This window comes from Streptopelia decaocto (genome assembly GCF_964273445.1).
Source record: "Streptopelia decaocto genome assembly, chromosome: 9".
Taxonomy (NCBI): domain Eukaryota; kingdom Metazoa; phylum Chordata; class Aves; order Columbiformes; family Columbidae; genus Streptopelia; species Streptopelia decaocto.
The window spans coordinates 2491932-2519873 of NC_138664.1; the positions used below are offsets into that span (position 1 = coordinate 2491932).

General features: G+C 38.6%; 1 protein-coding gene across 1 annotated transcript; it reads right to left on the reverse strand.

Moving 5' to 3' along the window:
• Positions 1–46: 46 nt before the first annotated feature.
• On the reverse strand, positions 47–27576 carry SECISBP2L (SECIS binding protein 2 like). The gene is made up of 18 exons (XM_082061265.1): positions 27428–27576; positions 17073–17251; positions 16235–16559; positions 15584–15719; positions 15051–15280; positions 14937–14961; positions 14043–14158; positions 12326–12457; positions 11725–11808; positions 10775–10942; positions 10482–10623; positions 8719–8888; positions 8341–8473; positions 7517–7679; positions 6971–7191; positions 6185–6339; positions 5519–5738; positions 47–4613 (listed from the first exon to the last, which is right to left on the reverse strand). The coding sequence occupies exons 1-18, from the start codon at positions 27443–27445 to the stop codon at positions 3943–3945; spliced, it is 3288 nt and encodes a 1095-aa protein (XP_081917391.1). The 5' UTR covers positions 27446–27576; the 3' UTR covers positions 47–3942.
• Between the last annotated feature and the right edge of the window lie 366 nt (positions 27577–27942).

The following is a 27942-nucleotide window of genomic DNA, read 5'->3' on the forward strand; positions in this document are numbered from 1 at the left end:
GCAGGATAGAGCGGTTGTGAACAAACTGCTTGCTGTAATAAAGCTGTAAATTTCTACAATCATTTTTATTAGTTATGGAAGAACCCCCCACTAGTATTTACATAGTGCAAAAAAGCTGTTATTACTCCAAAAAGTACGGTAGACAGAACAATTATCCTTCATACAGCAAAAAAGAAATGGAAAAAAACCCTTCATATTGTATTTCATAATGATTTTTCTACTGCTTTAACCTAAATATTACTATAAATTTTAAGACATTAAACAGCTTTCCTTATTAGAATCCATTTAAACGTAAAATATAAGAACTACTTATGAACATTTAGAAGGTGGGCTGTGCCAACCGTGCTTCTGCTTTCAGTGTTACCATTCAGTGGCGTGGAAGGTTCGGGTTGGACACTCTCACGCTTCCTAACGTGCGGCAGGGTGGGTGGGAAACCCACGTCGCTTGTTTCCATGGCTTCCTTCTGCTGGTTTTTGTTTCGTTAACAAATCATCGGATCTCATTTTTAAATGGCTAACATTGAAATCAACTCAATAGTTTCATTAGTTGGCACAACTTCACAGGAAATACTTAATGACAGTTTCAGCAAACAGCAGCTTTCCAAACAATAATACTTTTTTTACATATGTATTTAAAGTAACATTATTAAAATTTAAGCTCGTGTTAAAGAACTGGATAGAATCACATTGTGTAAGCTCCCACCCACCCAAATGAGCATGAAGACACCTCTTATCTTTACCAGAACACCAACAAGTGCATTACTGAACATTTTCTACAATGAGTTTTTAAAACACAGGTCAATACCCTCTGTCACTGTTTAGCTCCAATCCTACAACTACCCGCACGCAACTTACGCAGATAAACGGGCCACCAATTCAAACCAGTGCAACTAACGCTCTTAAGCCTGTGTTAGCAAGAGCAGGTCCTAAGCCTTACTCAGACATTTTCACTTGGTCCAGCTAAGGACAGACGTTCATCAGAATTTATTTTCCTCTTACGTATTTGTAATCCGTGTTTTATTGTTAATTCTGACAGAGATACCTATTTATATAAAAAGGTTGTATACGTAGGCACCTCTACCAGTTTTCAAGATCCCTACTACCCCTACCACAGATACATTATTTCTGATTTTACCAGATAAATTAAGTGGTGAAATCATCTCTATAAAGTACGTCTTAAGAAAAGTAGATTTGTTTTCAGAATAATCATTTTCACAACAAAAATATCTATACACCTATAGCTACAGAAACATCTTTTCTTGGGGACAGTAACAACCTGTATAACAAACTGCATACTTTTATACTGAAATAGAAATTCAGCTACTTTAAAAAAAAAAAAAATCATGGTACTGTAAAACATTTGTACGCTTTCCTTTTAAATTCTGGCGATAACAGAATCAAAATTACCACAGTGAGATACTCTCCCTCAAGTGCTCTAAGTGGCAAGGAACTGCCCTAATTTTAGAAGCAAATGGATCACTCCCAAAGGAACCGCAATCTCATCCTCACAGTTATTGCTCATTCCCAGCTTATCAAAAAGGAAGCACTAAACCCAGTTTCAGTTTGCTCCTCTAAGGGTGATCTGCCACATTTTAAAAAGAGACTAGTTCCTTATTTGCTGGCAAATTGAGAGATATTAGAAGTGCTATATCACCTTCAAGAACTCTATTAAACCTGTAGCAAAATTGCAGTGAAATAGTGGGCTGAATATTACAAGACTTCTTTGATATAAATACCAGAAAATTTTAAAATGACAGTCCAAGTTCAGAAAAGACGTATAAAAAGATGCGCCTTTGATGTTAATACTTCAAGATCAAAAGTTATTTGAATCACTGGCACTGAAAAAGCAAAAGGAAAAATTATCAACACCTTTGTTTTTTGATGTTCTGGTAGAGTTTTGCCCTCAGTGTATACACTGATCTCAGCTGCTATCAAGACGTGCTTACACATCCAAGGGCAAGTTTTGCTTGTCAGCAGTTCAAACACCTATCATTTCCTAAAGCAAAAACTCTTGCAAAACATACAGACTGTAGAAATCTGCCGTAGGTACAGCAAAAGGTTTAACATTCAGGAGGCATCATTCCTTAGTCTTGGTTTTCCTATCAAATGCCTGTTCTAACATCTAGGAAGATTACATCAAGGAACTAAGAACGTGACAGAACAGCCAGTTGTCCTAGCAGCTCTCTACACTGCTTATCTACACCGCATTTGCTATGTCTATACCTATCAAAGCAGTATTTACATAATACACACAGTTTCTATTATTCTCATTAGCATCCAAAAAACCCAGGGGTAGATGATTTCTAAACCCGGAGTCTTATTTTCCCAGTGCAACTTAAAATGCCAGCATCACTAGTACTATAAGCATTGGTCCCATATTAGTAAGTGTGGCCTGAATCCCTAACTTAACTATCCATTTCTTGTGGTTTGCAGCCTACCCAGAGGGTTTTTATGCATTTCGATACAAGTGATGAAGAAAAATGAAGTGGAATTAAAAAAAAAATACAGGTTTGCTGTAATAGTGTTATTCATGTGAGTTACTTTGGCTGCTCTTGCAGTGAAGCGCCTGCTGCTGGCAGTTTCAGTACAACCCTTGCCAATATAAGGCAAAGATGGAAAAGAGACTCCTTACGTGCAAGGTTTTGACACACTCCATCTTCAATCTGACGTGAATTCTTCATCAGTTAATGGATTTCACTTCAATATCCAGAATAAAACACAGCACAATTCGCTAGCAATGTGTATGTTTCAGGGAGGGCATCTTTTTGTTTCTTGTACCTCTGAACCACTGAAATACCTCCCCGTACTCCAGGGCACTTTCCCCTTTCCTGGCATCACCACTTCCTTTTCTACTCCAGAGCTCAACTCCTAAAGCTGCTACAACTGTAAGAACAGACAAAGAGGTCACATTTTGAGCAAGAATTCCTAAGGTACATCCTGAACTCAACACGAGGGTGGCCAGGATCAAAGCATGCAGATGAATGCGTAGATACACTGAACCATCATAACATTCACACTTGCCGTTAAAGGACTGTTCTTGCTTTTTGCAATGTTATGTAGATACAATATGCAAAACAGCATTCCTGAGGTAAGTGATGGGAAGAAGAGGAATTCATCACTTCACTAGAAGCCCTGGATAGGGATTATGGTTAGTGATTCACTTAGTGTGGTTTGGCAGACAGCAGCTGTGGAGAACATGGGCAATTTTTGTTTTCTTTCCTTTTTTTTTTTTTTTAAAATGCAATATTTCTACTTTGTAACCCCACCCCCCCAACATTAATTACATCCCTCTGGTTTAAAGTTTTTCTGGAATCAAAGTTGTTATAGCTTATTGTAACCATCCCAACTATCAGCAGCTGTTTAATGATGCATTCAGAGACCAACTCAAACGCTGTGCCTACGTTAGCATAAGAATCGAGCACAGATCTCTCTACTGTTCACTTTTCACTAAGACTGCAAATGGGGTTTTCTAGCTTTTCTTTGAAGAGAACCAACATTTTACTTATTTTCTAGACAGAACTAGAAAAATCACAGCCAAACACACTGACGTGCCTGGCATATAACACCAGTGTAAGCTGTGTAATTTGTCAGTCTTCATGTAGGTTATCTGTTTGAAAATGAGCTAAACAGTCACATCTTTAAATAATTTTGCTTAAAACTCATCAATTATAAGATGTTTCCTTTTACAAAAGATCAAGTTAATACTTATTGACAATTTTTCCACAGAGTTTCTATTCTTGGAAATAGATACTGATTAAAAGCTAAGCTAGTTTTTAAATCAAACAAGTAACAGCTACAAAAATATTGTTGTGAATTAAATACACATATTAAATGTTTAACAGTGCAAAACGTTGAGATGAAGCATACGAAATAATGGCTGCAACCTTTACAACAGTTAGTTTTAATATAGTTTCTAAAAAGTTCCTGAGTTCCTGTTTATTTTTACGGCATATAGATGGAATCTGTGTGTTCCTTATTCAGAGAACTGCAGATGGTGGGTTTATGTTGAGTGTTACTCGCGTGCTTATCATTTGTCCATTCCTCACCATCGGTGACTGGATCGGCTGGCTCAGAAGTCTCTATTTCCTCCTCTTCACTTTGTTCTGCGTTGTCTTCGGCACCACTAAGGGTCTTCCCAAGCTGAAGAGTCTCCATAGTTCTCTGGGTTTCTGAAACCCAAGATTCAATTCTGCTGTTAAGCTGAACCTCTACAGAAATGGGTTCATGGGCGTAATCCTCATCATCATCTTCCTCCTCCTCTTCCTCCTCTTCTAGCATTCCTGGTACAAGAGTACTGGTGGTACTGGTCATGGAGGAATTCAAAAGATCTCGGCAGCTGCCATCCAGTGATCCTGTTTCTGTACTCTGCTGTGAGGCCCATTCCAGATTGTCATCTGGTTTCACCTCATCTTTGTCACCTGGTGTGGGTTTTCCATGATTTGTTGCTGAGGTAGTGCCAGTTGTAGCCAGAGGTGGTTGTTTATTACAAGTGGCTTTTTCCATTTGACCATTACCAGCTTTTTCTGCTGCTGTAGTCTTACAGGAGGATTCTCTCTCATTTTCAGAGGTTTCTAACCCATCAGATGTTTCCACCATATTTCTCCAGTTTGTTTCTACAAGTTCCAAAAGAAGTTTAAGTAGGAAACATTAATTCTTTCTATATACTAATATTTCTCATGAACATCCCAGAATTGTTTAGATAGCAATAGGAGCTAATAATTTTAATACTATTCTATGCTTGCTAGAAAAATTTCAATTAGAAAAAGGGGGAAGAAGGGAAAGAGCTAGACAACAAAACACAAAGTTTGAGCACTTAGTTTCCTGTATAAATTGTGGAAGCACCAAATGCAACAGTGAGCATAGTCAAAGAGGTTACTCTCAAGTACAAATTAAAAGCAGAAAATTGCCACAGTATCAAGTCATCTGTTTAAGGATTTTTTGAAAAATATTTAACAAGTTAAATAAGTTTGAGACACCACAAAAGAATTAACTAAAAACAAGGGAGTATCCTTTTTATTTCAACCTAAGACTGAAAAGGACAAGTCCTTTGGTTCTAACAAGCACTCTCCCTTCTATCCCCTCTGTCATCTGGGCTTAAGCAACCAGATCAATGATTTGCCTTTTGCTCACACTATTTCAAAGTTTAACATACACGTCCTATCTACAGAGACCTCAATGATTTAATTCCTTCCCTCTGTCATTGTTTCTTCCTCAATCATATAATCAATTCTGTGTTTGGTACCACTTCTGTACCGGTTCAATAAAACTGCAGAAGCCACCTCCACTGATGCGAATTAGGTAACTGTAACACTTCTGAGGGTTAGAAATTACAATTACTATTTTCTATACAGTTCGAAGGAAAAAAATATTACCCACAAAACTAAGTGAAGACTAACCCATTTTCTCTTATACCTGAAAACTCTAGGATACCATAAACTGTACTTTTTTAGCTACATTTTGCAATAAGCTGCATTGAGAAAATTCTAGCTTCTAGTTACAAAAGTTGTAATGCACTTACCATATTCTTTCTCATTCACTTCAGATATCGGTTCAGAAATAACACTACAGAATGAGATAGCACTTGCTGCGGAGGGGTTACGAGAATGACCCATATGATGCGGTGCCTTCTTGACATTCTTCAAGGCTTCTTCTGCCTGTTCCTGTTCCATTGCAGCAACCATATCTCTGTAAGCTTTTCTGGCCTCTTCAGTCAGTGATACCAGCTTATTAAACAGGTCCTAAGTATGAAGGCAGTTTTTATGATCAGTAGTTCACTAGTAAGTTCACTTTTAGTCAAAGTTACACTACCTAGTAAGCCTTAAGCTTATTAACACCAAATACCTTTACTTCAACCAAGATTAGTTGTTCTCTGTTTACGCAACTTTAAGGAGATGTGCTTAAAAAACTGTTTTTCTTACAATCTTAAACCTTCCAGAGAATATCAGATGGCATTTAAGTCTACTTGAAAGCTAGAGGTGTTGTGACCTGAGTGTGACTCAGAGTCTCTCAGTTCTGTATTGAATTTCAAAGAAATAGAACAGGTCAGGGCCATTATCAAGTGCATATTAGTTAGGTGTGCTCTCCATGCCACATCAATTCTAACTACAAGGATTAACTACAGTCAGTTCTTAACTATTAATACAAGGTGGTTTAATCCAGGCATTATGTGAATGGAATTACTCACCTCAGCACCTGAATAGCTGAAGATACCCACTACACTAACAGGAACCAGCTTGTTCACGCAACGGCCGAGAGCTTTCCGTCCAAGAGCAAAGACAAAAGGAATTTCTTGCTCCCGTGCCATGGCTATTACATTATACAGAGCCTCATCTAGTCCACCTTGAAGAAAGCAATTTTAAATAGGTATCTAGTCAGTTAAAGTCATAGTGTAGCAAGACAACTCTCTCATTTAAACTGTAATTAGTCAGTAAAACTTCAATATACACAATCACCAGCTATTACGTTGAACAGGATGACAAGCTACACATTTCAAGTATAGTGGGAACAGATTAAGGCAATATTCTATATTTCCTATTAGGGCTGCACACACATGAAACCAGAGCTTTCCACAGCTCTTTTCTTGAGCAGAGCTTTGCTCTTCTCATAGCTCAGGAAGCTTCTGTTACATTTCTGGTTGGTGCAAAATGTGTTGGTTGGCTAAGTAGCCAATTCATACTCGTCCTAAGAAATCCTCCTTAAGAGCACCCAGACTTCAGGACTTTAAGTGTATCGAAGACTGAATGGAATAAAACTACATATTATAACATCTATGTTTCTTTAAGCTATTCAAGTGCATGGACAAGTTTCTTCCAGAGCAGAGCAGAAGAGAATGAATGTGGAGCAACAATTGCACAGCCGCTTCTGTAAGTGTTATATCACACACCGTAACTAAAAAACCGCTTTTACCCTTGCTAATCAGCACAAGAAAACTGTAAACAGTTAAGTGCACCACTTGTTTTACCATTTATACCTTTTGACTGGATTTTTTCGCAGTTGGGAGATATGATTACACACTTGATCTTGTTTAGCTTCATATGCTTAGTAACCTCACGCAACCCCATGACCAGTCTTCTCCTTGCTTTAGCTCTCATGGGATCCTTTTGATAAATCCGTTCTTGAAAGCTGACAAGCTCTTGCAATAAGAGAGTGACACACTCATCTATCTCTTTACTTAGAACTTGGTTACAGTATCTGTCAATTCAAAAAACATCAAGTATTAGCACAGCACATACTCAATACTATTTCACCAAGCCTTTTACCAAATAAAAATAATTTTACTTCCTCAGAACAGTTATTAAACTGTTGGGAATTAAAAAGATTTAGAAATCCTGTATAAAGTTACACACTGAAAACATTTACATTACCAGTAACATCCCTTGCATAAATGTCTGCTGATGAAAGAGTAGCCTTATATTCATTACACTCCTCCTGAGTCTACTAATCCTATCCACACTTAAAAGATGAGGGTCACTTAAGTGCAAGCCGTGAATGTATATTGATAATGCAAAACTCTTACTCTCTGAATCTCTTGCTGTGAATTTTGGTTATTGCAGAAGAAGCCATTGGACTGCCTATTCCAGAACTAGCAGGTGAACCTTGTGACACTGGGGTCATGCAGTACGGAGAATTCTGACTTGCTGGCGAAAGTGAAGTATCACTAGGCATACTTAGTCCAGTTTCTGAAAGGCAGTTTTGAAACATTGTAAAATGAAAAGGCGTTTTCACATAAACAGCATCACAGTTACGTATCTCTCCCTCACTTGTTCCAAATTACATTCTGGAAACACTAAACACACTCTTCTTCTGGGGAGGTGGTTGGGGGCGGGGGGGAACAAAACTAGCACATATCCAACACTCAGTGTGGGTTGTGTAAATAAGCAATATTTGAATACTCATTAAAAATATCCAAAGTGTCTTCTAATAAATCTTTACAAAATTATATATATAGATAATATTTGCTCAACTTATTCCTAGAATATTTAAGTTTTTCACACTTATCTTCAATCAGGTCATTCAGAAGCAACCGGTCATGTTTGATCTGCTTTTTAAAAATGCTATCAACTCTGACATGTGTTGGGAACATCTGCCCAAGAGTAACGAATTAAAGGCTGTATGGAGATGAGGTACTTGAACCCATACTGCACTGAGCCTCCCACTACTGAGGGACAGACAAGACATTTTAGAAAAAGAAGGCTCTAATTTCTTGTGTTTGGTAGCATTTAAAAAGGCTAAAGATAACACTAGTAAATTGTGTTGCATAAAAAACGACAAAATATTAACCTAAGCAGATTAGTACAATTAGTGGGGAGGGATGGACACTAGAGAGACAGAGAGACCAACCTTCTTGAGAGGTCAGCTCCTGTGACTGATCAGCAGTAAAGGTTATAGGAACCTCTTTCTGTTCATCAGATCCCAAAAGGCTGTGGTCAGCTGATAACCGGCCTTTCTTCTCCTCTCTCTCTTTCAAAATAATCTAGGAACAAAAACAGCAGCTATCAACAGCTGAGAATGAGAGAGATACCTGTAAGGAAAAATGTCTGACTGAACAAAACAAAACAAAGTTAATCAGGTTGTTCTGAACCTTCCTACTCAAGCCAGGACACAAACAGTATTTAATTCCAACATTTTACAGCTAGTCTACTCAATACTCTCAAGTAAGAAAATATCAGTTTTTCTTTTTCAAGTACGTGTGTGGATGGAGATCCTCCACCTGTTTACCTTTTTAAGTGCTGTAGGGCGTTTCAGTTTTGCAATCTCTCTTTCTTTTCCTCTTTTCACTTTCGGGGCAGTTGAATCCAAAGGATTAAGGCAACCCATAGATGGCTGTCCCTTTGCAAAGGACTTTCTGTTGGCAGATTCTTTGGTATGAAAGGGAGCAGCACTGCCAACTAAATACAAGAAAGATATTAGTTTCACCAAAAGACATGTCAGCTTTATTTCAACACTGCTTTCAGAATTTCCACTGCTGAATTCCCAAAGTACATTTTCCTTCCCCAGAAAAAAAGCAGTTCATAATGACAGGAAAATGACATCATCTGAATCTTACTGTCGCTTCCAGATGGTTTTAAGCTTTCTTCAACTTCTCCTCGTGTTTTAGGAAGCTACGGATCCCAGAAAAGCAATTACTTTAATACCGGTATGGGATCTCTCTCAAGTGACTACATGTAGCTTTATCAGTAAAATGATAATAGTAAAACAAGTTGCAAACATTTATCCAAACGTTTGTTTTTAGTTGTCAAAGACAAAACAGATGAGAGAGTGCTGTATGTAGTTCTGCAAGAAAGAGCATAAAACAAACGCAGTATCCAATGGAAATGCCAAGTGTTCTTTGAGCTTTGTTTGATATAACCTTGCCAACTTGAATTAATGTTTGAACACAGCTGAAACTCCAAGCAGGTAAATGAAGCCACACACAAGATGGAAAACGGTAACTATGTGCATAACGATGGACTCTAGGCTACATACTGCTGCTCAGGAATGAGACTCGCAGGTTATAATAGATAACTACAAAAATGTCAACTCTGTATTCAGCAGCAAGCATTAAAAAAAGCTAATTTAATGTTAAGTGTCGATAAAGAAATAGAGAACAAAAAAGTGTAATCAAGCCATTGCATACATTCATTATGGAACTAGAACTTAACATTCCATGTGTGTCTGATCTTCCTTATTTTCAAAAAGCTAGAGTAGAACTACAAGAAGATACAGAGAAAGCGATATGGACTATTGGAAAATGAGTGCTTCCATAATGGAATAACTAAATAGACTAGGACTCTTTAGACTAGAAAAGAGATGACAGACCTCATGGAGGGAGAGAGAAGGGAATGATTGCTCAGTCTTTTTGTAATACATAGGCTATGGAAGCAAACAAAATCATGAGTGGGGTACAAAAATCCCTGAACCCTCCTCCCCACCCCCTAAAAAAAACCAGAGTAAAAGGAAAAGCTTCTCCACAGAGCATGTAACAAGGTTAGAATTCACTACCGTACAGGCTTATGGACAGTAAAAACATGTGACAGAAGTGACAGTTTAAGAAACAAACTTGGTTTGAGAAAGCCTTGGGTCAAGAGGCTCTGAACTACAATCAGCAGAGGGGGAAAGAATATCCCCCTGTATCACAGTCACAGGAATATCCTCTAAGCTGCTTTCAAAGAGAATTCTGCAATATCTGTAGCAGATGTTCAGTTTGACCCAATACAGTTCTTCTCACATATTCATTTCAGCACTGAATTAATCTCAAGACACAAATCCAAAATTGTGCATAGCGGGTGTTTTAAGAGAAGTTTGTCCTTAGTTCTGTGTGGACTTCCACCATTGCATACTGCAGCTCAGCGGAAGATAGCACCAGTGAATTTTTTGAGAAACACATTAAGAAAGTCTTCCCAGGTTTTTATTAAAACTTGACATAAAAAAAGCATCTGTTCAGATCAATTATATTTTTGTCATAAAATGCATTTAGCAATTGTCAAGCAGCTTAGAAATACCTGTGTATGAGAGAGGCCTGGTGTTGGTGATCTGACGAGCTTTCATTGCCTGCTGCTGCTTTTCAAGCGCTGCTAACATGTCGCCCAAATCTAACTGAACAGGTGTCTTGCTCTTCTTTCCAGCCGCTTTTGATAAAGCCTCCTATAACATGAACATCACATGCTGATAAATACAAAGAAACAGTGCCTGCAAAACACTCTTCACAAAGAGATTCTTGCTATTATAAAGAGAAGCAACAGCTAACTGATATTCCTCTTTACCAATTACAGGGCAGGGGGGCAGCATTACGCACTTGAAGTTTTTTCTGTTCCATGCTTATCTCTGAATACTCTTGAGCTGTTGCAAGTGCTGCTGCCAAGGCTTTCTTCTTCTGACTTTTTGCACGCTTTGGTACAGAGGTTGTAATTGGAATTGGAGTTTGGACTATATTGATTGGAGAATTCTCTGGTAAGTCATCCAACTAGGATTTTAAACAAAAAGAAAAAAACCCCACCATTAAAGACCTTTCTCTCAAGCCCACAGGAAATATGGCACTCCAGAAACCAAGTCAACCATTGCTTTGGTGAGCAGTACGACATCCCAATTATTAAGTACAGCTAGATGACACAGTAAGTTCATAAAATTAGAAATGTATGTGTATTTCACTTTTGGATGGGAAAACCATGTTATTTCTCTGCAATTATGCCTTCAGATTGAAGGTTTTTCAGCCTGATTACTAAATGAAGGAATATTCCCCCCTTCCCCATAAAATTTTCACTTTCCTGGAAAGCGGCCAATTAGATTAAGTAGTCTGTATATACAGTTCTGCAACAAAATACTTAAGTAGACCAGGTATTAAAAGAGCATCTTTCCAACAACTGTTTCTACAGCCTTAAGGCAGATAACGTTCAGTTTATTTTCATTTCAGTTGGGAGCTGGACTTGACGATCCTTCTAGGTCCCTTCCAACTTAGATACTCAGAATCATAGAATATCCCATCTCATGCATCTTAGAGTTTCACTCATTAGCAATCCCATTAGCGACAAAAAAAAAATCCAGCAGCCTTCTTTTTAAGATGGGTTCTCGCCACCACTTATTTTAATCAGTATTCCTTTAGCATCCAATACTGGCAGCACCAGCACCCTAAGAACAGCACAGTTACTGCATTATAACTATTGTAGCAGAGATTCATTACAAAAATACACTAATTAAGTAGTCTCAAAGCAACTTAAACACACTTTGCAAAATAAAAACATTGCTTACTACTTTGGGTGAAATCTTTTGCTGGATGTTACTACTTTTGCTGCTGCCATTGTCACTGTTTAGCTCTGGAAATTCATCTTCATCCTAAACAATACACAAAATGGGAAAAGTCACATGAAAAGCATCAACTGCAATGGTTAAAACCAGAAGCACGAACCGAATCCTGAAGTCCCACATAAGCTAGAAGGGCTTCAACGTGACACAAATGGAAAATGATGAAAAATTAACAAAGCATTTCTGTATCTGAATAACGCATTTCAAAAAATAATAATTCATTAACGTTTTATACTAAAGAAATCCAGTTACAATTAAGGGTTATAAACCAGAGAAAATGGTAATTTTAATTCACAAGTGAACAGAAAAAGTTGCTTGAAAGTTGCTTATCTAATTTGTCAGATAGTTCTGAATTCTTACACTTTCCACAACACCCAAATACAAATCTCTGTATGTACACAATTAAAGCATCATATAATAATTAGTGCACTATACTGTACACCTCTTAGAGTCAGATGTTTTGCAACTTCTCCTGTTGAGAACATCACTTATTCTCCACACTATATTCTGCTACTATAATGGAGAAACAGTTTTCATCCAATACTACCTCAAAATACAGAGGTTCAGGACTCTGCTCTGTTCTACTCGACTGGCTTGTATTTAGAGGTTTTTCATGTCGTTTCTGCAAATTCTGCCTTCTTTCTGAAGAAGTGCTGTGGTCTCTGCATCTGAAACCGGACTGAAAACAATGAACATGATTGACATTTTGCAATTTCATGATATGTGCATGTAAGGCATTCTCATGTTTGCTAAGTAGCAACAAAGAAGGTATAGTTTTCACATAATCAGATTTAAGCAGCTGTGCTTTGGTGGGTTTTACCTGCACAAACATATTCTACAGATAGTATCTGATTATTCACCCCAAGCTAAATACAGTATCTCTATACATTAATCTAGAAATTTGTAATTTAAAAAATAGGTTCATTTTGGCAAACAAAGAAAACAAGAGTTCTAGGTGACTGTGTAACTCCGACATGAATCCCAAGGAACTGTCTGTAACCATGATCAATCACAAGAACTTTCTTCCACTACATAAATATCCTGCATGTAATTATTGCCTTTTCAATATGTGTTTTATGACAATGCACAGGCACAGAGTTCTCTAATGACCAGAGACCTCAGCATAGTGGTATAAACATTCTTCTGTTTATTACCCAAAAAGTTAATGGAAACTCATGTACAAGACTGGCTGGCTGAAAGCAAAGCATGCCTTGAATCTGAAATTCTGCATCTCTCATACTAACATCTTTCCCAAGAAAATTTCCTATAGACCTGTATAAATGCAGTTTCAAAGGACAATAGTTTCTACAAGAATTCTGCCTCGAGGTACAGTGAATTTGGCTGAGGAAACCTCATTTAAAACTCTTTGTGCCAGCTTTGTTTTTAAATATCAAAAAACCTGCCCGATTTAGAGTCTAAACTATGACTAGATGAAAGGATATCTGGTTCTTCCTACTCTCCCAATGCCATAAACCACAAATAGTTGCTTCTAAAAGCCTCTAATTTTACTACAGATTATAAAAAGATTCAGAAGTGCTACAGTGTCAGATACAAGCATCAACAAGCTTCTTTATATAATAAACCCACGGATACCAAAAGGAAAGAGTCAAAACACATTAACAATTCCAACCAAAAACCTTACCAGGGCAAGCTAGCTCACATATACCTGCACATACAGGCACATTTCTGATAAGGGTCTCACTTCAAGCTCAGCTATTCTTGGCTGCAATAACTGAATTCAAGCAAAACCTATGTTTAAGCAAAGCTAGATTTTTCACCCTCATTTTATAATAATAAAAATGCTAAATAATACGGTAGTCCCATATAAATGTGAAAAAGAAAGTGCCAAAGACAACAGGAGTGAGAACAGGGGATTCCAGTTCACCATCACATCAGAATCTTTAAGAAAAAAACAAAACACAAACTTCTGAAGTGCGAACGGGTCAAAAACTGAACGAACTTTTCCACACCCACATTGTCTTTAGTTCACAAATTATTTTATATATGTAATGGTCTTCCTAAGTAGATACATATAAAGAACAGGCTATCAGCAGAAGATTGCCAAGTACATAAAATTATATCTATCATACAGTGCTAGCTCAAGAAACACACAACTGGACTTTTATGTTGATTTTCTACAATTTTCATTCACTGCTTTCATTAGCTATTTTTTTGTATGTTAACTTCATAATCCACTTCAAATTCCTTATTTTCATATATTACAAGAAATAGAATATTCACATGTATAACCATTAACAACATACCTGTGAACTATTTCTTTGCTCAACTTGTCTTCCACCTCTAGAAAACGTCTGAGTTTTTTCAATCCAAGGTTTTTTTTGCGTTGCCTGGGAAGCTGCACTGGTCCAATTTACACCAGCTGAAAGAGAAGTGCCAGCTATGAAAAAATGAACTAGTATGACAGAATGCATCACGATACACGTGACACCAGAGCCAGGAACACAATTTTGACACAAATAAAGTCCTCTGAGCAAGTTTAATTCTCCTCTGACAACATTTACTTCTGTTGCTATTTCTGGAAGTTAGCAGAACGACCTCTATGGAAGAGTCAGATGACAGACATTCAAACTGCCAACAACTGACCATCAAGAAACAGCAAGACAAAGAAAATCTCAGCTTCACATCCATAACAATGTCAGTCCAGTCATCAATGATAGCCACTAGTGTTACCCACTACTACCAGACTAATCAAAACATTTGTTTATGTTACAGTACTTCTTTAAAGCTTTTAAAAAGGTTCCAGTACTTCTCAAAAAGAGAATGAGAAGTCTTTGGCTCTGTTACTATCAACTGCAGTCCAACAGGGTAAGGAAGGTTGAAAATAAAACACAACAGAAGCACAGCTTTGCCTGAATGCTTCCATTGCCATCTCTGGCTTTTTTAACTCTTTAAAGACAGCCAGCTGTTGATAAGTCATTAGTGATAGCTACTTATACACTTGTTCATTCAATATGTAATGGGAATCTTGGTTGAAGCAGTAAAAATCACAGTAAAGACATATCTTCAGAAGTATCTGACCAATCAGAGTATCATGCTGGAATCAGATCGAGACACAGTTTCTAGCAAAATGCAAAGCAAAAAACACAAAAGCGACCCAGCCAAATTTTAAGCAGCTCATCAGCTAAGACAATGCTTACTTGTATTTACCGATGGTTCTACAACCTGAAAAAGAAAAAGCATTTTGTTTAGTGTTTTTTTTATTAGCCTGTAGGATACAAATATAGTGAAATTATTCAGTTATGTTTACATACATTCACTGCACAAGAATCTGTATTTCTCGAAGCCATAGCTGCAGCCTGGTTATTGCCGTGCTTAGGACTACAATAGCCACTGTCACTGTCGATGTCTGCTTCGCTTGCACCCTGTTCACTAGAGGACTCTGCAGCAGGGTGAGAAGCTCTTCTGCGCCTGCCTTTTGATTTCCAAAGCATTGTAGAGGCGCTCTCAGAAAGTGACTTATTAGCTATATCGGAAGGAAAGTCTGCAAGACACAAAAATATAATTACATGTGCCGAAATTGTTAAGAGACATGAAAAACCTACACGTCATAAAGACAAACGGAGAAAGCCAAAGTCTGCACATGACAACAATTTCCTTTTAATAAAATTTAAACCAGCTTTGAATTAAACAAAAAAGAAGCAGCTTAGGTTCAACTATCAACAACCAATTCCTTCGATAAGAGTTCGTTTTTGACAGTGGCAAAGTCCACCTCTTTTTGGGAAAGATGGCAACTGACATGCAGTTCTAGTCATGTTGTCCACCCAGAACACAAGCGAGAAATTACCTGTTTGCTGTGATGCATCAACCAACAAAACAATCTTTGATCTGTTCTCAGGACCTGATGAACTAGTCTCCTTCTGAGTAGCAACATTTTTTACCGGAGGACGTTTATTTTTTATGGGCATCTGTAACTGCTGTTGCTGTTTTAAAAGATAAGCCACACATACACATAAGTCATATGATCTGACTTCATAGCTGTAATTAAAGCAATCAGAAGTCCTACTGATCTCTACAGAAGTCGTATGTTTAAAGACAAGAGATTAAAGGGAAATATTTGATTTATTAACCTCTTTGAAGCATTTTCTGCATGAATTTGTTATGATGTGGAAGGATTAAAAAAAAAAATGACAAAGTATGAGTAGACTTCCTTTGTTCCCTAATGAAGCAATTCAAGCTCAGACCAAACCAGCCAAGAGGCAGCAGAAGGGAATCTCTCCCACATCCTACTTGCAGGCTTTATAAACTCACCAAGTATTTTACCACGGAATGTCTCTGTAGACAGAGTTTTGCTACTCTCCAGTTAACACCTTTGCTGCCCACCTTTCCTTCCATTGATACTACTGACATCCCTGCTCCTGCTCAAATGAGATGCATGCTTCCCACGCAAAGATACTTTCTTTATAGAATTCTACTTATCCTATTAAAAGAGACTTACTTTTTGTATGACTGGTCCCCTGTTACTGCTTCTGCTCCGCTGATTGGATAACGGAAAGACCTGGCCCGCCGGGCTGGGACGCTCAGTGCATTCTGTAGTTACTGTATTTACAGCACTTGCTGTTTGAAAGGGTGCAGAATAGGGGGTAGGGAAAGGATGATAGAAACCCATGACCTGAGCACATGGTGCTGGCATCAGCTGATAATACGTGTATTCTGCAGAAACAGGTGGTTGCGCAGATATTATAGGATAAGCAAGGTATGGTCCTGCAGGATTTGGGTTGGGTTGCTGCCATCTGATGTCGTTGTTGTATAATGGAAACTGTCTGTTAGAATTAAAAGGAAAGACAACTCCTCAGTAAGTCATTCCCTCTCAAGGAAATTCAGACCTCTACCACCCCCTTAAAAAACTCAAACCGCAACTCACTGGTTTCATGAGCTCCTAGCTTTTAATAACTGAACTTAAATTTATTAGGACTTCTTAGAGATGCCAATTAAACAATCCACAAGCTCAGATTACATTCAAGTGCAAAATAAATATCTTTGTTGAGGTTGGCATTTGTATAAACTTAGTAAATTTCAAATATTAACCTTGGAAATAATATATAGGTACTTCCTTTGACAAGTACTTTGGACCCATTACAATTTCATTGTTTCAGAAAACACATATCACGTAAGTAGATACCTACGCTCACACAAGGTAAGCCAGCAGATGCTAGAAGATTAAATATGGTGAACAAAATGAATATAGAGCCAACAGTCGCTGACTCCTGCGTACCAGAAGTTTAAGCTCATTTAAAAATAGGTCATCTTCCATGAAGACCACAACCACATATTACCTATTGGATTGGTTTTCCTGTACAAACGGATAGCAAGTGATCAGGTAGCTGGGGATAGGAGTTGGTTCCATGCCATTAATTCCTCCACTGTCGTTAGGAAGCGCCATTGGGATCATTAGTGTTTCTGGACCCTTCTTCTGAGGAATAAACGGTTCTACTTCAGCTGACAGCTTGACATTCTTAAGAAAGAGAAAAGAAATAATATCTTTATTAAATACAGACATAAATTGTTCAGGAACACTTAGATCCGTAAAGTTGTATGGCAATTATCACAAGTAGCAAGCAAATGGATGACAAGACTACAGGATTTCTGCAATAAATTGAAAGAGACAGAAAACAGTTGGCAAGTGCTTGCTACATCCTTCCAATCAACACAAGCTGTAATACAGATCACCAGCATTTAGCATTTGTGTTAACCTTTACATTTCCAAAGTGCAAAACAAACACTAATTAATTTGAAAGGGACTGAAGTTCAGATCTCGCAGAGGATAGACTAGCTTGAGCCCAGAAAGAACTCGAGTCAGCACTGGAGGTGGAGCACAGTTGCGTAGGCTTGCACAAGTGAAACCAACATATGGCACACGTAGTAATGCCTGGTATGCTCTACAGACTTGACCATGTTCATAGGCAATTAAAAAAATAGATGGTGTACCACAGAAGAACCCCCCCACACACATTCCATCTCCACAATTTTAACATTTTTTAAAGTGTTAAGAATATGATTATTTTTTGCCATGAAAAGGAAATTAAAGACTGCTTAGAAAGTTTTAAACTGTGCTTTCAGAGTAAAAGATCTTCCCTGATTCTGAATGTATCTTTAACAGTTTGAGGGTATTTTTGCCCACACTTTTGCTCTTGTATAGATTAGCTGGATCTTGTACTTAGACAATGAAAAACACTATTTGTACCAAAAAAACCACTCGTGCAAAGATTTCAGCTTAATTATACTCGTCTCACATTGGCAGCTCATAGAATACCAATTTCTACGAAGATTCTCTCTAAAGTTGGCAAGGACTCCAGAAACTTTTCCTTTCATTTGTCTCAGAAACTATTCCAAAGTCAATGCAAAACCTTTATGAGAACAGGCCCTTGTTTTACAAACAGAAGAGCCTGAAGGTTTGATGTGCTGAGGACAGTCTCCTGTCCTTATCACCACCTGTACAACATCCACATGAACAGGATCAATTAAGCAATGGGGGCCCTGAAAATACCACAGCAAGTAGCCCCATGCCTACCACATGCTTCTCAGTCCATTTCCTTGCCCTATGTCAAATCCACAATACATCCACAGATATTTCAGCTTTACTGTCCAATATCTGAATCTACAACTTTGTTTTAAAAGCCCCTAAAATTGATTTTTTAATAAAACATGGGGTCAGATCCTATATTTGTTTAGCAGAATGAGGACGGAAGGGTTGGGAGGGGCAAGTCCAAGAATGTTTTGAAAATAGAGTTGTCCCAGGCAGGGAGAAAAGCTACTTTTTATTTGATGAATAGGTACTTTAATGTATTAGACTGATCTAGAAATATTCCTAGCTCAAGCATTGGTCTGAGCAACAGTGAGGTCAAGACCCACTCATATAGAGTAATGGATCTTTGTTTAGTTAGTCTGACACACTTACATACAAGAAAGTTTAATTACTGAGCAAAAGGTAGAATCATCATCAAGTAAATTACTAAGACCACGAGTTACACTGTAATTCACCAGCAAGTTTCAAACCAACTGGTATTTAAGTCATTTGCTGTCATGTACTCTTCGAAGGAAGACAGAAAAAACAGTTGAGGCTGTAAAAGCTCCATAACTTTCATGTGAGCATTATATTCACTATTAAATTAGCATAACTACCAGTGACTGATGCAATATATTTTTATAATATAGAATTATTTTCAATACGTATTACTTATAATTGTAGCATTAGAATTCCCAGCCAATTTAAAAAATTAAGCAAAAAATTTTGCTCAATGCATTCTTTTCAACTCCAAATACAACACCCAAACTAAGCAATGGAGAAGGCTGTCATTCTGTAACAACCATTCAGGTGATTTCTACAAGTGGAATCAAACTTCTCCTACAGAAAGTGTTACTATATACAAAGTGTCTGCCTCTGTTTTTATTTTTATCCTTCCATTATCACATTTCCTAATTCATACTTCTTCCATAAGTTTTGATGCTGTCTTAGCTGCAGCATTAGCTAAATTTTCACCATTAGCCATTTCCTGTAAACGTCAGTTCACCATATAAGTTCTTTTAAATGTCACTCACTTTTTGCAAATACCATGCACCTCTCTAAAAAATGAGCTTTATAAACACAGGAGGAAGCTTTCTAAGTGAAATGTTGTTTACAATCAGCGATGGCTGTCTGCAGGATGTCTGCAAGTATTAACTGGAGATCAAAGTTACATCCTTAACAACTTTGATGGTAGGACATCTGCAAACCACAGTGGTCAAGGTCAAAGCTTGTTTATAATTGATCTGAGAACTCAAAAAAATGATAAAGAATGAGGGGGTGGAAATCATGAAGGACAGAGTCCATAATTATTTTTAACCATTTTTTCAAGAAACTTCTGTCTTTGAACTTGCCAAAATGTGCTGAAATGTCCCTTCCAACAAAATGAGTCTCTGCTTTGATATGCTTCTTTAGTAAGAACATCAGTCATTTACAGATACAATTGTAGCAAAAGAGACCTGAAGTTTCAGCAGCAATCAAAAAAGGAAAACAAAACATCCAAAAATATAAATAGAAAACTAAAAGTGGAACTAGAGTGGTAGAGGCAAAGAAGTACGTCTTAGCAAGTGACAAGATATACTATCCTCACCAAAAGAAGTGGTTATTAATGAGTGTTCTGAAAATGTTTATGGCTACAAGAACCAATACAGAAGTATAACTACCTGCTGTACAACCAGGTCCACGCTACAGTGGAATAATCACTTTAATATTAATTAAATGCATTTTTTTCATCATTATGTACTAGGCAAACATTGCTTCCTTCTATGTTAACTCTTTTTCAACTCCTGAAGTTACTCTTGGAGGACAAGCTGTGGTGCAGCAGCGGCACTGATCTTAAGCAACCCAAACCAAATCCTGCTCCACCCAGAGCTTCCCTGTGCGCGGGCACATCCCTCAGCCTACCCAGCAAAACTCCAAGGCATCCTCCTCAACACACAGCACAACCAGGATAAACACCAGTCAGTGAAAAAAACTCAGGTGTTAATGTACAGCGATCACATCATCAATGAAAGGAATACCACCACTCAAATCCTTCCCTGTAAACTAAGAGGGTTTTTTTTCATGCTATTTGCCAAGCAAAAGTATTTGTTCGGGAACAAATGGTGGCTGGCCTACAAAACTAGATGGCATAAACATTAAAGAAATATACCAAGGCTGTCTTATCTATAGAAAATTCAACAGTAAAACTAGGATGAGTGCTTTACAAATAGGGTATTCTTAGTGACGCACTGAAAACTTTCCAACCCCTATTCCTCCAAATCTGCTGGTCATTATCTCCCAGCAATGTGTCAAGTGAACTTTAGACAAGATACTGATTATAAACCACTCTAGTACTGGCTCAGAAAATAGTCAAAACATTTTATTTGTGATTCGGGTCAGAAGAAGATTCCCTATTTTAAAGGTCTTTCCTGTCTGGCTATCTGCTCTTTCCCTGTATTATTTTCAGAGACGTGGAAATACTAAAACCATTCCTTAACGGTGAGTCACTCGCAGAATGGTCTCATTACAATTATTTTTGTGATATTGTATTGTATCATCATTCGTTACTAGTATTATGAAAGAACAGCTTTTCACATCAAGTGTTAAAAAAATGAAGATAAAATGGATCAAATCAGGAGCTGAATGACTTCCCTCAGCAGGGCTGCCATAGAAAGTACTTGTCAATTTGCAAAGATAATCCCTACCTTACCTCTCCATCCAAGTATTTTGGACAAAAAGCTATTAACTTAAATATTCCCAATAAAAATAGGATTATAGATCTTTTAGGTTTACAGTATAAAACACTGTAATGATGTAATTTGACAAGCTTAGGAAAATTTCATTTGAATTATTCTGCTTGATTGTGCTAGGTTCAAACAACACAGAGATGCCCAAACTAGAAGGACAACTTTAATGCTTCCTTTCCTGTTGCCCAGTCTCTTATACAGGTAATGATTAACTACTGCTATGACAGAGCAATTTGCTGATATATTTAATTACCGTTTTCTGTACAGCTCCTAACATATTTAGCTTACCTATAGTGGCAAAATAAAGGTGCAATATATCCCGTAATCATAAGCACATATGGGTGTATTTGAAAGTTAATTTCTTCTTCTACCTATAGAACTTCAATGATGTCTGTTATTTAAAGGAATCAAAACTGTATTTCAGAAATCTTTTACACACATTATACCTTAAACACCGTTTTCTTTTGCAATTTAATCTGTACCTACAGGTTGGGCTGGTTTGTGGAGGGGTGGGGGTTTTTTTGTTTGGTTGGTTTGTTTGTTTTTGTTTTGTTGTTTTTTTTTAAATGCTTCCAAGAAACTTGTTTCAGCAAAAAAGGTGTTCAAAAATCATTCTGCAAGCATAGTACAAGGAATCCTCAGCACAACAGATACATCTCATTAGACACCAAGTCCCCATTTCTACCTCAGGGTAGAGAACAGAAGGACAACTCAAGTAAGTTGCTAACTAAACAAAATTAACTTCAACGTATTGCTTCCTAACAGTATTTACCAGTCCCTCTAAAATACCGTGCAGTTCCTTTTTACATAGGATGCGTCTTTAGATGAGAACAGTAAACTTCATTAAAGCTAAAAGGGAAACAACGCACCAAGTGGGGTCAGACTGCTAACCAAACCAAAATATAAACAGAATTAACTCTCCAGTGTGACTACCCGGACATCTCAGTGCTTTTCACAGGTGGCTAGTGGTTTCATTTGACATGTGACGGAAACAAAATAGCAAGCCTAAGTAATTTGCTCAAAGTTATCTAAGCAGATTTTGTAGGACTATGGTTTGCTCAGCTAGGAGGAAGGGTTGGTGAAGATAGACAGCCAACTAATTCCTCTTTTTAATAAATGGCATTTTAGGTGTCCTGATTCCTGTCTGAACAACAGAAATAATATTCCCTTAATAGTGCAAGAAGAGATAGTGAAACAAAAAGCAAAAGAAAATAATAACCAATTTTGTAGGAAGAGAAGGGGCTGCTAATTTCTCATTACACTGGACAAGCAAAAACAATCTCCAACTGAGACTTAATTTTTCTTTTAACAGGCTGTCTCTGTGCTGCTTTGGCCAGACAGAGAAATAATAATACCAAATATAAGTTTGTTGGTGTTGTTTTAAATACCACGTTGACATGGTTAACAATCAGTGGAAAATACAACTGAAGTGAACTCCAGAATAAGAGATGAGATCCTTTTTTAAAAAAAGTATTTGCTTCTGAAACAAAATGCAAGTGCATGAAACAAAGTGCATGCAAATACATATTAACACAATTCCTCCAAGATTTCATCCGCACAGTACAAATGGAGTGACAAATGCAAACAAACAGAACTAACAGAACTGATCATGCCACTGGTTTTGTAATCACAAGCAAACAAAAAGAATTAGACAAGAAAGATTTGTCAAACACTAAAAGATTAGGGGAAGGTTCCTACACTTTTCCTAATCCTTACAACAGAGCACTTGCAATATTAACTTATGCTCTAATTGCTCTCTCAGTGTTGAGATTTATTTTAGTCTGCATCCACTAAAAAAGTAGCACTTTGCCACTGACATCAGTTGGTACAGGGTCAGACCCTAAACAGTTAATACAAAGTAATATATGTTTTTGATCAGGCAATCTCAAGACAAATATCGCAAGAGCAAACAATTTTATTTTGGAGTGCAACTTTCTGATGTTTATTCAACTTTCCACATCACAAAGCTAAACAAAGCTTTATTGAAATTGACCTTTGATAACCAAATTCAATTCTAAATATAAATTTAAGTCACTTGGAACCATCAGCTTTTCAATCAGTTGCCTATTAATGGAAGCACACCGCGTCAGAAGAAACCAAGATTTATACAGAAGTCTCTTTTATAGATATCCCTAGTTTCAATTTACAAAATGTTTTGTAGTAGCTCATTACATATTTCAGTCCAACAATTACAAGTCTTTCAAGGCAGCATATATACTGAAGCGATCCTTTGTTTCCTATATAAAAGCTACTGTAGTCAGCAACAGCTGCAAAGACAGAAGATGACACAAGCAGGAACAGACTGGTAAACTTGTCCTATAGTTATAACACTGTATGTTTAATCTTAGAAAAGTTTTTGTTCATTGTAGCTTAATGTCACTCAGCACTTTCCATTAAATAGGATCTCTGTCAGCCTGCTCTCTGAGAAGAGAACACTTGGATATCAATCTTACCATTTACAGGGTAAGAAAATAGACACAGATGCCACATTTCAGAGGGCTATAATAAAATCAGATGGTTTACTGTCTCAAAGTCTGGAAACAAGAAGTCTCATCAGAAACGTAAGATAAAAACACAGCTCAAAACTTTTTTATTTTTAAGAAAAAACAATCCTGTTTCTGAATTTTGGATTTCATCATTTAAAAGTAATTTTAGTAGTAAGACCGGTCACATTTCATCTATTTTAAGAGAAACTTTACAATTATGGAAGTCATTGTTTCTATAATTAGTTGCTTCTAAGTGGCAGATACTTCAGGAATGGCAAATATGCGGTCCAACTGGAAACACAGCAGCAGGCATTTTACAAAGCACAAAATTTAATCTTCCCTATTTAGATTAAACATATTCAGTTCAATGCAACACTTAAAGCAAATACACTATTAAGTTACTCTTTCTTTTTCCCTCAGCTTATAATGGAACCATGCATAATCCTCTTCCCTTTCACAGAAGTACCAAGCTCAGAATACAGCAAAGTATTAAAAACTCTATGTATATGTAGAAAATGAGCAAGTGGCACAACATGACAAGTTGGCATGCTTAACCTCAAAACCAGAATATTCTAGAAAAAAGGGGAAAAATAAAATTTTATATTTACAAATGCTTGTTCAAAGATAAAAAAATAAGCTATCAACAGGATCCTCTTCACTTACCGAACTTATAGCATTGAACAGCACATACGAACTTCTAACTCACACTAGCAATGTGAAGTAGCAATATTTGAATGCTTTGTAGCCTATGCACTAAAAGTATTAATGTAAACCATTCATGCAAATCAGCTTCCTCCTCTCCACAAACTAGTCAATGATAAATAAATTTGTGATCCAAATGTTATGATGTTCATGTGTGTGTATATATATATCTCTTTATAAACATTCAAATTCACCTTCTATTACAAGATGATAGTAAACTCAGTTTTTCCTTTCAAGGTTCAAGAGAAAGTAATGTGCAAAACAGCACAAGAAAACTAACCTTTTCCAGTTTACCTCAGTCAAAAATCCTGCCATGGGTAAGAAACACTGAAGTGACTTGGATAAAGAGCACAAACCATTGCTCCAGACCTACTTCTATGGCAAGCATGTTATCAAGGCAATTGTTGAACAGTCAGGAACAGCAGAGGCAAGCACAACAGGCTGTCTTTAAGCAATACCAATACAAAACACAAGTGACTGATTTTGCAACTCCACCTGATTTCATATCTGCACTACTGGAACCAAATGTCTTAATCACAGGGCGAGACAAATGTATAACAGTGAGAAAAATCAAAGCACAGCAGTACCTTTGAGAGGGGAAGTTGTTTCTCCAACTTTCTACCGCAATCAGCTTCAACAGAAAGAGTGCCAGAGGTCACGTGCTGAGTTTTATCTCTTGTAGGAAAATAATCTACACATAACTGCTGAAACCCAAACACTTTGTGATGGGAACAGTTTCGGTTCTGGTGTAGCCAGAAGTAAACTCCACACCTACTACAAAAATCACAACACATCCTATCATAAAATAATCCATTTTAAACAGCTTGATTATGTTTTCTGCTATGTTAGCTGCCAAAATATCACTGAGCACATTATAACAAGCAAGGTCATACTAGAATTTAGGTAACAAAAACCTGAAGAACAATCTGTAAGTAACACCTTTTTGTTATTTAGGTGTCTAAACATTCTTGGTGCATGACACCTCATACTGATTTACTGAGCCAATATCATAAAACTCTTTTCAAATACATTCCCAACAAAAAAGCATTTGTGATCCTCCCTTACTCTCGAAATACTATAAAATAGTACAATAGTCCTACTCCCTCATATTCTAATTCCACAGCAGTTAATCCTGTCTGCATGCACAGTTACCATACTGTGGCTGAGAGTGTTCTGGAGGAAAGACGAGGATAAGTACTGTTAACACACATTTGAACACCTCAGTAGTCATTTATCAGATGTCATGAAATACAGGTGCAGAAAGGAGCCTGAATCAAAGAAAAGATGGAACAGCACCCAAAACTGATGCAACCTCACCAAACACACTAGTAAAGGAGATTACATACAATTCTAAGAGTACAAAAGGTTCAAACTCAAAGCATTTAGAGATCTCCTAATCAAGATGCTACTGTATAACAGGAAGACAAAACCAACAAGATAATTGAATCATTTTAGAAACTCATCAGGTATTAATTATTTGTTGGCCCAGAAGCCTTATTAGTGGATAAGGAACCAACAGAACTAGATGTACTGCAAACAGACTAAATAAGAAGATGGTTCCTTCTTCAAAGAGCTTAACTGCAACCTCCAAGTTAAAATACTGCACTTAGATAATGACATAGACAGAGTCAACACTTCACCCTGTAAATAACACAATGATTCTCAGTTTTCACTAACTATTTCCAATAAATAAGAAGAGAGTGGTTTGAAAGGTGCATGTGTGTGAACCTCTGGTAATGAAGAGCTCAAGCAACACAGAATAAATATTTCACAAGTGCAGTACTAATTACAGATGAACCAAACAGGGGGAGGGGGAACCAACACACCAAAACTCAAGATTTTAAACTAAAAAGTACAACAGATTAGACTGATCTAAATTTTATAGAATAAGTTTTTCTACATGAAGGCAAATAAGAAAGCATGAAAAAAAGGGAATTTGAAGTTATTATCACACTAGAAAGACTAATGAGAAAGCCAGAGTGGGAGCCATAGTGTAATAAGATACACTGTTCACTAACTTCCTTGGACATACAGACAAAATGAAAAAGCAATATATCTTACAGAGTGCATTATTACTCAGTATCTACTTGGCCACAGTAGCCCTTGTGTTATTTTATTGATTAGACCTAGTATTAGAAACCCTGGAGATGCCAAAGCTGAGAACAAGACAAAACAAAAAAAGGCAGTAATTCATGAATTTTCAACGCATTCTGCTGAAACAGAAGCTTAAAAGTAAGACCAGGTTGTTGTGGATGGTAACACTCACTTTAGACAGATCTTCTTTTAGAACTATCTCTTGATAATAAAACATTTTATTACTTATATGAAACACAACATATGAACCCTTAACCCCCAACTTAAGCTTCTTCATACCTACAGTCTGAAGGGTCTTAAGCATAACAGAAGCTGACTACCTTAACAAAGCCAAGTTAAATACTGAAGAAAACAAATCAGCGAGCTATACCAAATTCTTGCCAACCCAGCTAACCAGCTGAGGCCACCAGCTGTGTCCTAACGCTGAAAACTTCAACCTGCGCCTGATATTTACAGTATTTCAACAAGAGTGACATATCTCTCACGTTGTAAAGTTCTCAACAAGCCTGTAAAAGGCTCTTCTTGGGACCAGGCAGGTTTAAATCAAGTGCCACTAACTGCAATTATTCCCTAAGCTTGAAACAAAGCCTGAAGGAACAGGAGGGAGGCGGGCAAACCGGAGCTTTACATCCCTCCCGAATACCAAGGGAGATGCTCAGAGCTCCCCAGCCGGCCCGGCAGACCGAGCCTGGGCGCTGCCGGGCCGGGGCCGGGCCGGGCCCGACGCCTCTCGCAGGCCGGCGCGGGGAGAGGGGACAGCGGCCGCGTTACCAACCCGCAAACGCGCCCCGAGCTCCCGCTGCCAGCCTTGAAACCGCCCCATGTGAAGCCTCCCGGGGCCGTTCTCCGGTGGGGAAGTACGGCAGCCCCCCCCGCCCCGCTCCCGCCGCACCGCGGGCCCGGCAGGCCGCGGGCCGCACCCACCCCTCCGCTCGGCGCTGCCTGACGGGACGGGCCTGACAGACGCGGGGCTACCGGGCCGAGCCGCCCCCTCGCCGACCCTCTTCTCTCCCCGCCTGGCCGCTCGTCCCCCTCCCTCACCGCGGCGCCGAGGCGCTGCAGCTCCCTCCCGCCACAGCTGTTTACGGTCTCCTCAGCACCGAGCCCGCCCCTCGCACCTTGTCGGCTTTGTCCATGGCTCCAGCTGGGCTGGGCGGCGGCGCTAATAAGAACGGCGGAGAGGGCGAGCCGCCTCCTCCATGTCGCTGGCTGTCCCCGCCGGGCTCCCGCACACACCCGGGGCGGCGCTGGCCCCGCTCGCAGCTCTCACGGAAACCGAGCCCGGCTACGCCACGGCCGGGGGCGGGGAGGGGGACGGCGGGGGGGGGAGGGCACCGGGGAGGGATCATCTGGGACGGAAGCCGGGCGGGCCCAAGCCGCGCGAAACGCCTTCGCCCGAGCGGCGGCGGGCGCCCTCAGTCCCCCCTCCCCCCGGTGGCGGTTGTCGCCGGTGTCCCCTGCCCGGTGGCTCGCTCGGCCGTGTTCCGGCCACCCGTAAACAAGCGAGGCTGTGAGTTTAACATTAAAGAAATCGTCTCAAACAACCGGGGAGCGGCGCCGCGTTACCCCCGCTGCCCGAGGGCGTCGCGCTCGCGGCGCTGCTGCCTGCGGCGCGCGAGGGCGGCAGGTGCGC